The 16,021-nt window shown below is 32.6% G+C and overlaps 1 protein-coding gene across 1 annotated transcript; it reads left to right on the top strand.

Moving 5' to 3' along the window:
- Positions 1–4,922: 4,922 nt before the first annotated feature.
- On the top strand, positions 4,923–6,512 carry LOC108347119 (putative UDP-rhamnose:rhamnosyltransferase 1). Its single transcript, XM_017586252.2, has one exon. It carries the CDS (start codon positions 4,981–4,983, stop codon positions 6,301–6,303), a length of 1,323 nt encoding a protein of 440 aa, XP_017441741.1. The 5' UTR covers positions 4,923–4,980; the 3' UTR covers positions 6,304–6,512.
- The last annotated feature ends 9,509 nt before the right edge of the window (positions 6,513–16,021 follow it).

Genomic DNA, 16,021 nt, shown 5'->3' with positions numbered 1-16,021 from the left:
CATTTATAAAATTTCTCGTAAAACTCCTTCAAGGTTTCTTTGTGTCAACTTTTTTGTTTGAGTTTGTATTAGCTCCTTCAAGGTTTGATTCTTATGTTGAAAAGCTTGAAGGAATGACACGAACTCAAAGAAAACGGTTAATACATTTGGATTTCGAACCCTTTCAAAACGTTGCAACTTCCATTCATAAAATTTCTCATAACAATTTGTTAACTTTTTTCTTTATGTTTCCATCAACTCTTTCAAGTTCACAAAAGTGAGTCATTTCCTTGCGGTTTGATTCATATAAAATTTATGTTATGGTTTATTATTTTTAATGGTTTAATGATTCAGTAGGTCCTAATTTTAGGGCAGAATCTCAAATAGGACCCATACTTATTGGTTTTCTCAATTGAGTCCTTAATTTTGAAAAATTGAAACAAATAGAGTTTTGTCGTTAAATTGGACAAACACATTTAGACCGGCGTATACGTGACATGTTGACGGTAGTATTTTAAATGACGTGGCAAATGTTAAGTTAGTCTAACATGGATTTTTTTTTAAAATAAAGAAATTGAGAAAAGTTAATTAAAATGAATTTTTTTCTATAGGGATTTTGTTCGAGAGTTTTAGGGTTGATCAAATGTCCATCAATGACGACGGTGCTAGCTGTGGATGTTGACGACAATGCTGGAGATGGTGCTAGCGTGGATGCTAGCGTGGTCAGGTTTCCCATTGGACAATAGTAACAACAACGCCCTTACTTTCTCCTCCAACAACGTTGGTGGCGGTGTTGCTTCTTCCCACACGGTGGTGCTGCCTTCTGGAGTAGATAAATCTCGAGACTTTATCGCGAAACTAATCTTACAATTGCAGAAACCTACATGTCAGACTACCTTAACCCTTGCCACTTCATTTAAAACACTACCGTCAGTGTGCCACTTATACGTCAGTCTAGCTATGTTTGTCTAATTTAACGCTAGGGTTCTATTTGTTTTAATTTTTCAAAATTAAGGATACAATTGAGAAAACCAATAAATAGGGGTCATATTTGAAATTATGTCCTAAAATTAGAAGTTACCGAATCATTAAACCTATTTGTAATTTATTGATGCGTAAGTTTTAAGGTTGTTTGTTGGTCGTTATTATGTCTAATTGATGGATAAGTTTAAGTTTCGTTACGTGTGATTTCCAATATAAACATTTTGGAGTGAGTTTGACTGAGCTGATTTCTAACGGTAAATATCACATCAGAATATACGTCTAAAGCAGGTATGGCTTTCCCATTCCATCACTTTGAATATGTGAATTAATAATCATTAACAATTTGAAATCAAATAACTTTAAGATTTTGGTTACTTTAGTGAATAACATCATGTTTAATCTCAAATAAATAAACTTACATTATTCACATAAATAAATTATTATATTTCATAAATGAAATGTAAACCATAATTTCAATTTACCTCATAAGATTGATTTTTCAATTCAAGTTCTTGATTTGCATTTCACGCAACAGTGAAATTTTCCATTCAATTCAAATACGGGTTTTCTAATCCACCTCAAGTCGTATATATTTTTCCATTCAATTGCACATTCATGTAACAGGATTTACATAAGCCATTCAATTTGCAATTAACTTCCAATGTCACACAATTCAATGTGCACGAGGAAATAAAGCCAACAAGAGAGAGGGAAAATAGGTTTTCTGGTCAACCAAATCGATTTAGGGAGGGAAATCCCTGGGTTTTAATCATCGAGTCAATTATAGAAGACCCTATGATCGTCGGTATTTAAAATCATGTTGTCGATATTTAAAATTATCAAAGTATTACCAACGGCCTTAGGGTCGTCGATAAAAGTCCGCTGATAACTCATGCGTTTCTTATAGTATAAATCCTTATATGAAAATACTAATATGTTAGATATTCAAACACAAGATTTGCACTAAGAAATGATGTCTAGAATGACCAACAACTTTGATCTATGTCTATAACCAAATCTTTTGGTTGTTCTATTCATGTTTAGGTTCCAAAATATTTTCTAATGATTAGACACAAATATTCCATTATGCACTTGAATAAGAAGGGTAAAATACAATAATAATGAAAGATATTCTATTGAAATTACAAAGAATTTAGGTACATTACATCCAAATCCAATGAAATGGAATTCAGCTACTTATATACGTCTAGAACACAAAAGAACATTGGAATGATGAAAAAGACGAGGAAGAAAACATCAAGTATAATATGCTTAGGATTGATGTATAATGACATACTTTTATATTTATTTAACAGACAGTATAAAGGTAAAATGATTATAAAAAAATAAATTTTTATATTTTTTAAAATAGAAGAAAATAAAAAATAAGGAAGTATAATATCAAATTAATATAAAAAATTTATGTTTGTGAAAGTATAATTTTTCTGTATCTAGAAATCAAATTCATCGGTTGATTAAAACCGATTCATATTATCTATTACATATATCACATGTCTTTATAGTGAAAATAATACAGTAACAAAACAATTCATATTTTGTCTTGGATTTTGGTCATGATTTCACTGGTTCCGAACTCTAAAATAAGGAAAAATAAAAGGTAGATATGGGACCAAATAATTAAATCTTTATGATAGGAAATTTCAATGCAACAATAATATGGAAATATATTTTCTGAAGCCACTCATCCCATCCTTATTTCAGATCAAAATTTCTGGAAACCTATGATGGAGTGCAGTAAAAAAATTGATGGGTGCAGAAAGAAACACCTAATTACATTGATGCAAACTCCCAACCCATTAATTGTTTACCAATTCTACAGTAACCGTAGCCATTCCACTTTATATTAATACACTATACTTTCTTTCGATTAGCTGTATATGATGTATAAAGTTTTGATGTAAATATTAAACAATGTACTTAATGTTTTAAATTTTATAAAACCATCAAGTAACATTACAATATATTTTTTTAATCTCTTCTATTGGTTTACTCATTTACTTCTAGTATGGAGTACTCTTACCAAGTAAATTGGTAATAAAAAAATGTGACAACGATTTTATTAGAAGATAAATAATTTAGAAAATTTTAGGTCCAAAACATTAATTACCTTCTATTATTGTCAAAAAGAGGTTGGTACCCATGTGTGAAACTTGACAAGAGAGACAATAATGACCATAATAAATAAAATATAAAAAAGGTTATCATGAATAGTAAATATTCAAACTGGTCCCTCTATATACTGGAGAATAAATAACCAAAAATAAAGAAGCCACATGTTCATGCTTAAACACAATATAACGAAATAATATTACTAATATATTTATTATAATCTCCGAACATTTTTAATAGACCAATTAAATATCTCCGAACACCTTTCATTTATTCTAACATTTGTGCAGACTTCACATTTAAGATGAAACAAAATAAAGCTTTGATGATTCCTAATAATATAATAATACATTGTGATACATGATAATAATAATAATAATAATAATAATAATAATAATAATAATAATAATAATAATAATAATAATAATAATAATAATAATAATAATAATAATAACTTAATAATCCTAATATAATAATAATAAAAAATAAAATATGACGTAAAAACATAAATAAATAAATGAATAATGACATGTTAATAAACTGAATAATAAAATATAAGAAATAATACTTAATTTAAAATTATAATACATTTATGTTAAATTTAAATAATAATTTTAAAGATAACTTTGATAACATACATAAGTGTAATATTAAAAAAAAACAGTGAAAATTATAAATTTTTCAAACTTTTAAAGATCTAAAAATAACTAAGGATTTTAATTTTGATTTTTTTTTAAAGTAAGATTCATATCATCAAATTTTGAAATTTGAAACATATGATAATAATGTTTAAATTTGAAATTCAAAATCACACAAAAAAAACTATAAAAATATAGTAACAAAATTTGAATTGAAAATTCAAAATGTAAAATAATTGTAAAAAAAATGATACGTTTTTAATAGACCATTTTAATGTTCGTAAACAAGTTTTACATAATTCTAATATTTGAGAATTTTTGTATTTAAAATAGAAACAAAATCTAGAAGCTAAAGAGTTCAACAGTATAATATTTAATAATAATATAAGAACGTGATAATACTAATATAACAGTAATAAAAATTAAAATATGATATAAAATAATAAATAAATAAATATTTGAAAAAAATAAACTAAAAATAAATTAAAAATTAGAGAAACAAAATTTCTTTTAATTTATTTCATGTAATTTTCTTTCCAACTAAATTAATTATTAAACTATCTACATATTGTCATTTGAAGAGAAACATAATATGAAGACTCCATATTGGATGAGTCTACCAATGAGTTTTTATATTTTTACGGAGTCTATTCTTTAAATTGTTTTGCATAATATATTTTTAGCATTTAACCTACAGATATGATGGATTTCAAGGACCACGTGTCACTATTATTTAGACCGTTATCTCCAATTCAGGTCCTGTGCGAAACTTGACAAGAGAGGCCCCCAATGAACGTAAACAAAAAAACAAATGCTTACTTTGTTCCTAAGGTTAAATTCTCTTTTAATACGGTTTTAAAAATAAAGACATTAGATAGTATATTATAAAAAGTACATGAATAAGATCATTTCGTTAAGTTGATAGTAATTGCGTTAAATCCATGTTAATGTGTCTGTATTTTTTTTTTCTCTCTTCTCCTGTTCAGTATTTTCTCTCTCTTGTTTAATTTTAATTTTTTTTGTTCAGTTTTTTTTATGATTTATTGAACTTATTATTTATTTGTGGACCTTATTCATACCCAATATTTTTATTTTTAAAATCGAATACTAATAAAACAAAAAAAAAAAACCTTAAAATGAAGTGATCCAAAATGATCCGATTTAAAGTTGATATTTTCTATATATTGGAAAATAAATAACGATTCATGATAAAGAATCACAAGTTCGTGCTTAAACACAAAGCATATCCATGGCGGAGCAGCGCGAGAAGCTTCACATTGTGGTGTTTCCATGGCTAGCATTTGGTCATATTGGTCCATATTTTGAGCTTGCAAAACTCATAGCTCAAAAGGGTCACAAAATTTCTTTCATTTCCACACCTAGAAATATCCATCGCCTACCAAAAGTGCCTGAAAACTTGCAACCTTTGGTGGATCTGATAGAACTGCCACTGCCCCGTGTTGACAAACTCCCAGAAAATGCAGAGGCCACAATGGACATTCCTCATCACCTCATTCCATACCTGAAGCTGGCTTTTGATGGTCTTCAACAACCTTTGGCCAAGTTTCTGGAGAGATGCAAACCCCATTGGATAATATACGACTTTGCACCGTATTGGTTGCCGCCAACAACTTCTAAGCTAGGAATCTCATGCATCTCATTCTGTATTTTTAGTGCATCTGGTATGACTACTTTTTTTGAGTTTATTAGAAGAACAACCAGTGGCAGTGAGTCTTCGTGGAGCAAAGATATTCCTGAAGAGCATAATGAGTCAAATGAATCGGGGGTTTCTGACGTGTTTCGAGTCCTTACAACTTCTGATGCTGCTCAAGTTATTGCTTCAAGAAGTTGTATGGAGATTGAAGGTGAGGCTCTCAAAGTTTGTAAAAGTATGTATAGTAAACCGGTGATTCCAGTTGGGTTATTGCCACCTTCATTACAGTTCAGTGAAGACAGGAATGATGAAAACTTGGATACCATACTTAATTGGTTAGGCAAACAGGAAGAAGGGTCAGTGATGTATGTAGCTTTTGGAAGTGAAGTGACACTAAGCGATGAAGACTTTACTGAAATTAGTATGGGAATAGAAATGTCTGGTTTTCCCTTTTTTTGGGTTCTTAAAATGCAAAACACCTCTAAGGTTGAGTTGCAGGATTTGATTGTGAATAACTCAGGAAAGGGATTGGTGTGGAGAAGATGGGCACCACAGGTGAGGATTTTAGCACACAAGTCTGTTGGGGGATTCCTGACACACTGTGGTTGGAGTTCAGTGATAGAGAGTCTTCAAGTTGGTTGTCCACTTGTTATGTTGCCATTCCAAATTGAACAATTTGTAAATGCTAGGCTTATGGAAGAGAAAAGGGTAGGGGTCAAAGTACAGAGAAGTGAAGATGATGGGAAGTTCACCAGGGAATCATTGGCCAATGCATTGAGATCGGTGATGTTGGAAAAAACTTATAGAAGTGAAGCAGAGGAGATGAGTAAGATATTTGGGGACAAAGAACTGCACCAAAAATATATAGATGAGTTTGTGGAACATATGGAAATCCATAGGCCTGCCATAAAGGATTAGTCTTTCTGTCATTCGATTACATCATTCAAAATATATCACTCTGTGTTGTGTTATTTCTCTTTGTATCTCAGTAATCTCAGTCCATGGCATCTCAGATTTAAATTTGTTTCATCAATGAGGACAATCACTTGTTGGAAGAACAAGTCCTTTGGTGTTGTGTTTTTTCTTGTAATATGTCATCAGCTATGCAAAATTTATGTTGTGGGTTATTATTTGTAATTGATGCATAAGTTTGAAGGTTATTTGTTATTATATGTAATTGATCATAAGTTTTAAGGTTTGTGTGTGTCATTTCCACTAAAAATATATATTTGATTGAACTGATTTGTAACAGTAAACAATAATATATACTATAACATAATAATATTAGTCTCCTGACCAAAAAACAAAGAAACTAAAGCATGTAAGGCTTTCCAATTCCATCACTTTGAATATAGATATCCAAATAGCTAATCCTTTAAACAACAATAGCTAGTTTCAATCAAGAAAAAAAAAGATATTCAGCTTTTTTAAGTCAGATATGGGTAGCATGGCATTAAATAATGTATAAATGATAATAAATCTCCTTTTGACTTTATCTTCAGATTTCCCAGCCCACTTGCAATGACACATCCTTGTTGTGCTACACTAGACCACATGTTTGCAGTGCTATTTCTCATGTGCAATTTAGTAATATTTTTGTTGGGTCATTTTGTTTAATCATTTTCCTTACGTGGGCACTTGTGTTGGAAATGGAGCAATGTCTTCTTTTATTTTTTTTTTCTCTGTTAGTTTTGCTTGTAGAATGTATTCATCATAAACTAAATTTAATATTTTAAAATATATTTAGAAAAAGTTGTAATCAAAATTAAAATATTTAAAATGACAATCCAACAGAGAATTTGATCATCACTTTTATCAACTAATATTTAACTTTGAAAAAAGCAAATAGTAAAAACCTTGCATAATCTGCTATATTACCGGGAAAAAACAAAAGAAATAACAACCGGGAAAAAAATAATAATAATTGCCCATACAAAAGAACAACAGGGGAAAAAAAAGCAAATAGTAAACAATTATACAATAGTTTATATACAAGAAAAACAGTATTATGATGTGAATTTTAAATTTAATCTCATATTAATATCATGAAATGAGTTTGTAAAATGAAAATTACACTTATTTATATATTTTAAATTAATTTTATATATAATTGATATAGGATTTTTAACACAAATGAAATATGGATATGAAATATAAATCTAACTTAAGAGTGTATTACCAATAACTTAGGATTTCACGTTTAAAATAAAAATTAGAAAGATAACTGTTAAGATGTGAGGTCCTAAAAATAAATGACATGTATGTTAGAGGTCGACTTTAAGACTAATTCAACCTCACAAAATCAGCTTATAGAGTGAGTATTAGACATTTTTAATGGATGGTCCGATAGCGGATGGAACAATATGTTCAATAAACAACAAATATCGTTAGATAGACTCTAACCATGATTCTGATACCTTATTAGAAAATGGGTTTAGGCCTAACTCAACCCTACAAAAGCAGCTTGTAAGATGAGGTTTGCATCCCACTTATATATTATAATTTGCCCTTATCTCTAGTCAATGTGATACTTCCAACAATGTAATAAAACAAGACTTGCAAACATATAGCTATAATTAATGTTTTCTTTTCAATCCATTAATTGTAAACATACAGCTTGTACTCCTTATCATTGTCAGATCTCAATTCTCAACGTTTGTTTCAATCCATTAATTGTAAAAAACAAAACACTAGCAACTTCTCACTTGAATATAAGAAAATAGATTCAACACATTCTAGAGTAGTCTATAAATAAAAAATAAAAATAACATGTTATTGTTGAGAAATAAAGTATTGTAACACTATTACAAAAATCGCGTACAATGTTGAATATTTTGGGCTTTTAATGGCGAATTCGCGAACGACGTCATATTAGAAGACGTTAAATTGACGTTAAACTTAAAAAATTCGACGTTAAATTAACGTCAAATTTTGTTAATATACGACATTAACTTAAGGTCGAATTTTGTTAATATACGATGTTAATCAATTTATTTTATTTTTTAAAATTAATTGTGATCCTTTTTTACAACTCTACGAGACCTGAAAAGTAGAAAAACAACAAATTTCAGTTTTTGGTATTTTATAAAGCAAGAACTATGAATGCAATATCAACAACAAACAACAACAATAACCAAGGACAACAAGTTCAATCAAACAACAACAATAAAAATGTTCAACCAAAAACAACAAACAAATTCAACAAAAAAACAACAAACAAGTTCAACAAATAAGTTCTTCAAAACGAAAACGAAAACTAACCTTCAAAAGGTGATTTCGTCTGAATAAAGTATCGCCACCGGTGACAGAAAAAGCAGAATGTGCCTATGAAGGACAAAAACACGAAAATAATCGGTCAAAACAAACGAAAATCATACATAAAATCATTTGTATCAAATGAAAGAAAGATTACATGTGATGGTCGTCAAACTTTGTTCGAGAAAAGTTTGAGAAGAGAAAAGAGTATCGCGCGCTAAGATAAAGTGAATGAATTTTTAATCTCCCGCTCAAATTTTTATTGAATTCACTAACATTTTGACGTCTAACGTTGGGGCATTCGATGTTTTATATCATTTTACGTCGAATTACAATTCTAAACAACGTTTAATAATTGCATTTATTTACAAAAATGCCATTTTTAAGATTGGCTATTCAATGGTTGGACGTTGAACGTGTGATGTTATATGTTGGAAGTCCCACATCGACTAGAGATAAGGCCAAATTAAAATATATAAGTGAGGTGCAAACCTCACCCTACAAGCCGGTTTTGTGGGGTTGAGTTAGGCTTAAACCAACCTTCTAATATGATATCAGAGCCATGGTTAGAACCTATCCTAGCAAGTTCTAAGTGGGCATTCTATTCTTCTATTCCACCCGCAATCGGGCCGTTATTGGACCACCCAATTTCTACTATCACGCACGAGATGTCTATACCTCGACGTGAAGGGGGTGTGTTGGAAGTCCCACATCGACTAGAGATAAGGCCAAATTAAAATATATAAGTGAGGTGCAAACCTCACCCTACAAGCCGGTTTTGTGGGGTTGAGTTAGGCTTAAACCAACCTTCTAATATTATACGCTGTTTTTGTACTAGTGTGGAGGGGCTAGGACCCCTCGAGGAAACCTTCGGAGGTTCTTCAGCTGGTCGCGAAGTCTGACCAACTTGAACCTGTTGGGCGACCTCCTTGAAAACGTTTCTCTTTGGATTCCAGGAAGACATGATACCTAAAAGAAAACAAAAAATTTAGGTAACTTAAAATCAATTTGAACATCTACAAATAAATAAGAAACGCCATACCGAACACCTTAACACTAAGGTCTTCCCATCCAAGAATATTGATAAGTCTTCGGGAGGGGAGTGATGAGGGAGTTCATCAAGAATATTGATCGTCTCTAACTCAGACACACTAGTACAAAAACAGCGTATAACGTCACACATTCAACGTCCAACCACTGAATAGCCAACGTTAAAAATGATCGGTGACATTTTTGTAAATAAATGCAATTATTAAACGTCGTTTAAAATTTTAATTCGACGTAAAAGGATATAAAACGTTGAATGCTTCAGCTTTAGACGTTAAAAGGTTAGTGAATGTAATAAAAATTTGAGCGGGAGATTGAAAATTCATTCACTCTATCTTAGCGCGCGAAACCCTCTTCTCCTTTCAAACTTTTCTCGAACGAAGTTTGACGACCATCACATGTAATATTTCTTTCATTTGATACAAATGCATGTTAATTAATTACTTTATGTATGATTTCGTTTGTTTTGACCAATTACTTTCGTGTTCTTTTCCTTCATAGGTGCATTTTGCTTTCTCTGTCACTGGTGATGACACTTTATTCCGACGAACCCACCTTTTGAATGTTATTTTTTGTTTTTGTTTTGAAGAACTTATTTGTTGAACTTGTTTGTTGATTTTTTGTTCAACTTGTTTGTTATTGTTTGGTTGAACTTGTTTGTTGTTTTTTTTTTGTTTGATTGAACTTGTTTGTTGTTGGTTATTGTTGTTTGTTGATGATACTACACTACACATTCATAGTTCTTGCTTTATAAAATACCAAAAACTGAAATTTGTTATTTTTCTGTTTTCAGGTCTCGTAGAGTTGTAAAAAAGGATCACAATTAATTAAAAAAAAACTAAAAAAAATGATTAATTAACATCGTATATTGACAAAATTCGACGTTAAGTTAACGTCGTATATTGACAAAATTCGACGTTAAGTTAACGTTGTATATTGACAAAATTCGACCTTAAGTTAATGTCGTATATTGACAAAATTTGACGTTAATTTAATGTCGAATTTTTTAAATTTGACGTCAATTTAACGTCGAATTTTTTAAATTCAACATCAATTTAATGTCTCTTGATATGATGTCGTTCGCGAATTTGCCATCAACAACCCAAAATATTCGATGTTGTACGCGAGTTTTGTACTAGTGACAAAGCCATCTATGCTCTCAACCAAGAGGTTAACCAGGCGGGATTTTGAATCCAGTAGAGACGAAAATTTTATTGACCATTCTCGTAGAAAAGCACGAATCCACTTTAAAAAACTTATCCTTAAAGCCCTTGAAGGATAAGGCAAAAAGCTCGAAGAGTATCTTGTCGTGTTCCGATGTCAAAGATACCTAACCATGCTTATCGACGGGCTGAGTGCAGAAGTAGTGTAGGAAAGTTACAGGAGTAGGCACAAGGTCCAAGGCTTGACAAAGGACCAAGAAGGCTAGCATGTAAGCCCAATCATTTGGGTGTAGTTAGGATGGAGCGACATTGAGTTCTCTAAAACTCGCCAAACGTAAGGCGAGTGAACATCTAGTGGGAGAGGTACACGTAGGCGAAGAAGAAGTCGTTATAACTATCCCCCTTCCCGTGGAAAACTCATTTGTTTCCTTTACACGCGACTAGGTTAAATAATGGGTTGAACTCTATCGACTTGAACACACAATTACACTCGACCGAGTATTGTAATTAGGCCTTTGTCTAAAAGCATGTGACGAACTCTTTCACATCATGCGATGCCCAGTCATAGTCTACTATGACTGGAAGGGTCCCTCCATGTCCCTCATCATCGTCAGCGCCGTTCACTATCACCTCGCCATAAATGAAGTTTAGATGGCAACTCTACACAACCTTATTTTCATTTACACTGGTCGCTGATAAGTGTCACAAATTACATATTCTAAGCACTTATTTTAATCTCCTTTGATGTATTATGGAGTAAAATCTCATGAAAAGTTATATAAAATGTATATATAATTGATTTTATATCAATATGAGTGTTTTTCTTTGTTTATTTCGTAATTGAATAAGGATTGGAAATTATCAAAGGGACCCTGCGAGCCAGTGCCACTCACCCAGCAAAAAATCACTTACGACCCATCTCTTTAAGGACGCGAACCAGAGGCAGAGAAGTCAGTTTTGGAGGGGGAAACTCTCCCAGAACTCAGGTCTTTGGTTCTTTGGAGGCGCGATTTCACTGCAGGAGCTCATGGAGGGCGCGAGGAGCTAGTGGGAACATCTCCTCCTCTTCCTTTGGGTCTCCTTCTTCTTCCATCCACCATGTTTGTAAGCTTGAGGTTCTTCCATGGAAATGGAGAACCAAATTCATCTTGTTAAGAATTGATGTAATTACTATATTCTTGTGTATTTGTTGAATGATTTGAATATATATATGCCTGCTCTGTTAATTTCTAGTTTCTTGTTTCCAATCTTAAAGCTTGCATGTAATGGGGACGTTCATGACTTGATTTTGGGATTCATGGGGTATGGGAACGTATCTTGTGATCTAGATCTGAAACAAGGAGCCTAGTGGATGTATGAAATCTAGTAGGGAACTTACTACATTAGTTGTCTTAAGATCTTTGTTCTTTAATGCGGATTTTCTTATTAATTGATCATGGATTTGATTGTTAATAGAGGATTTAGGCTTTTCACCTAAGGAATTAGGGATAAAGTAATTTCGATGGTTGACATTAGTAATTAATGGAGAGGAGATGAAACTTTTTATGCACAAGAGTGAAAGTGGTGAAATCTAATCTGAGCAATATCATTTCTGACTTTTATCCATATCTAAGTGTCTTCACTACCAAAGTCCAACCTTGTAATTATGTATAAATTTATGTTTCTGCACTTGTTTGTAAATTGATGTTATGTTATTGAGTCTAGATGAGTTGTTAATCGCACAATTCTTTAGTATTACGAGTCTCTTGGGAAAACGATACTTGGACTTACCATTTTATATTACTTGAAGCGATTCGGTACACTTGCCGAAATATTCGCCCAACAAGTTTTTGGCGCCGTTGCTGTGGACTCGTGTCAATACTAGACTTTTGTATGATTTTTAACTTGTGTAGACTTGATTTTGTATATAGAACTAACTCTTTTATTGTAAATAGATTTTCACTTTTGTTTGGGTTAATTTGCGGCTTTAGCCTAGTTGTGTCTAAGTGTATGCAGGGAGATGTTCACATAAGGAGGACTGCAGCCTCAAAAGCATCGCTGAGATTGAAGGAATTATAGGACACAAGGAGATAACTATGTTGAGCATCACAAGCTGCCCCAAATTCTTCCTCCCTTGAAGATGCTCTAAGTGCTAAGTGAAAGATGAAGAAGAAAGGGAGAAGAAAAAAAGAAAGACTAGTCACCACCACCCTTTGATGAGAGATAAGGAACTCAAGCCTAGCAAGCCAAAGTTTATCAAGAGGATTGAGTGTTTGAAGATGATAAGGTAGTGGAAGTGCTAAAATGAAGAATTCAAGGTATGAGAGTTAATTTGGTGACTAGAAAGTGATTCAAGAGGAGTTGGTGAAAGGAGTACACCAACAACATCATTCGCACTTCATTGAGTAATCCGTCAAGCTAATGACGTTAAACAAGCGCTTTTGGGAGGCAACCCAGTTTTCTTACCTATTTTACTTGTGTTTGTATGGTTTTTGTGTTATGTGCATTAGTAACTTATGTTTTGCATATGTGCCTTGTTGTATTTTATTTGATTTTTGAGTTGTAATGTTGTTTTTGCGGTTTGTTTGTGTGATTTTTCTTTTTGATTGTTTTGCTGCTTTCTTTTGCATATTTCTTTTAGTTTGTTTTTGGACCTTTCTCTTCAATTGGCCGTGAGATACTAATTTTACTTTGAGCTTTCTTGTTACAGGATAAGATCTTCCTTAGGACTTAACAAGTTCAAAACCACCACTGACCAACCTTGGAGCCAGGCTTGAGCAGAGCATTATATGACTTAAAGATTTGGTTGCTCATGTAGCATGGCCTGGGGGCCAGGCCCCTACTGATGGGGGAGGTGGAGCAGTTGCAGAGCATAAGCTACTAGGAGGAGGAAGATGTTTCAGATGGAAGTGAAGCTAGTGTTCTATAGTTGTGAAGTTGCAAAGAGTCCACCTAAATCGGTTTTTCAGTTTTAATTACAAGTTTTATTTGCTTTAAGTTTTTAAATTTGGATTTTTTTTTTGACTTGCCTAGTGGATAGTTCTTGCGCAATTGGTCTGGTGATTTGAGTGAATCATATGTTAAGCTTGAATTGAATGCAAATCTCTTATGCTTGCTCTTTATCCATGAGAATTGTTTTGAAAATTTGATTGAGATTATGAGGTTGAACTTGTTGAACAAAGATCATGGTTGCTTGTATCTGTTTAGATAGATGCTTGGTTTTAATTGTGATCAATATTCTTGACATGATGTTTATAAAATTCTGGAACCTTAAGTAAACCTGTGAGATGTTGTGCCTCAGAGTTTATTGTTGAATGCTATTACTTTGGAATCACAATTGATTTCGCCTGAGTTTCTCTATTTGAACTAGTTACTTGCATTTTACAAATGATCAAGGCCATCTTGTTCTTCCACCTCTTCTACATTTTGAACCTAAAAGCCAATGCTAAACCTTTGAACCTTAGAAAGAAACCTTTCTCATTCCTGAAACCTTAAGCTTATTGAAAAATCATTAACCTCCTTACCTTGAGTTGAGATGAACATATATGTTAGAATGAGGAGAATGGTTTAAGTTTGGGGGAGTTCTTGTCATAAGGGAGCATTGAGATAACAATAAGTTGAGTAAAAAGAAAGAAAAAGAAGAAAGAAGAAGAAAAACAAAAACATGAATTCAATGAAAAAGAGTTGGGAAATAGGTTGAGAAGTGGTTTATTCAATTTTGGAGTAAAAGAGAGACTATGCTATACCATGAATTAAGTAGTTTGGTCTCTTAGCTCAAGGTGCTTTGTTGTCCAGAAAAACCAATTTTTCTTCTTATCCCAGCCACAATACAAGCTTCAAAAAGTCCTTGTGATGTAACTTGCTTGTGAATGTGTTTGATATTGTTGAAATGAAATGCAAAGTTGATTTGTGTAACACTGTGATAGTTGAGAGTAAGACAAACATCCTTATACACCAATGTGCTTGAGTGAAACACTTTCCTTGGTGAGGATTGGTTCCATGCATTCAATGAAAACATCTTGTCATTTTTGTTGATCTATCAATTGCATCTATCTTGTGATTTTAAACTGTGAGCACCACGATTGAAGTTTAGCTTGCTAAGACTATATTGTCTCTTGAATGTGATTTATAAGTTGAGCAAGCATGATTGATTTTGTTTATTTTGATTAAAAATTGTGTTTTGAGTTGCTAGACCATTGCAGTTGAATTGTTCTTTAGGCTAAGTTATCTTTTGCTTTTCATGAGGACATGAAAAGTTCAAGTTTGGGGGTGTGATAAGTGTCACAAATTACATATTTTGAGCACTTATTTTAATCTCCTTTGATGTATTATGGAGTAAAATCTCATGAAAAGTTGTATAAAATGTATATATAATTGATTTTATATCAATATGAGTGTTTTTGTTTGTTTATTTCGCAATTGAATAAGGATTGGAAATTATCAAAGAGACCCTGCGAGCCAGTGCCAGTCGCCCAGCGAGCCAGTGCCAGTCGCCCAGTGAGCCAGCACCAGTCGCCCAGCGAGCCAGCACCAGTCGCCCAGCGAAAAATCACTTACGACCCATCTCTTTAAGGACGCGAACCAGAGGCAGAGAAGTCAGTTTTGGAGGGGGAAACTCTCCCAGAACTCAGGTCTTTGGTTCTTTGGAGGCGCGATTTCACTGCAGGAGCTCATGGAGGGCGCGAGGAGCTTGTGGGAACATCTCCTCCTCTTCCTTTAGGTCTCCTTCTTCTTCCATCCACCATGTTTGTAAGCTTGAGGTTCTTCCATGGAAATGGAGAACCAAATTCATCTTGTAAGAATTGATGTAATTACTATATTCTTGTGTATTTGTTGAATGATTTGAATATATATATGCCTGCTCTGTTAATTTCTAGTTTCTTGTTTCCAATCTTAAAGCTTGCATGTAATGGGGACGTTCATGACTTGATTTTGGGATTCATGGGGTATGGGAACGTATCTTGTGATCTAGATCTGAAACAAGGAGCCTAGTGGATGTATGAAATCTAGTAGGGAACTTACTACATTAGTTGTCTTAAGATCTTTGTTCTTTAATGCGGATTTTCTTATTAATTGATCATGGATTTGATTGTTAATAGAGGATTTAGGCTTTTCACCTAAGGAATTAGGGATAAAGTAATTTCGATGGTTGACATTAGTAATTAATGGAGAGGAGATGAAACTTTTTATGC

This window comes from Vigna angularis, chromosome 9, assembly GCF_016808095.1.
Source record: "Vigna angularis cultivar LongXiaoDou No.4 chromosome 9, ASM1680809v1, whole genome shotgun sequence".
Lineage (NCBI taxonomy): Eukaryota > Viridiplantae > Streptophyta > Magnoliopsida > Fabales > Fabaceae > Vigna > Vigna angularis.
This window is presented reverse-complemented; position numbering and strand designations above follow the sequence as displayed.

Coding starts and splice junctions, on each gene's coding strand:
- LOC108347119 (XM_017586252.2), top strand. CDS start 4,981: ATGGCGGAGCAGCGCGAGAAGCTTCACATTGTGGTGTTTCCATGGCTA.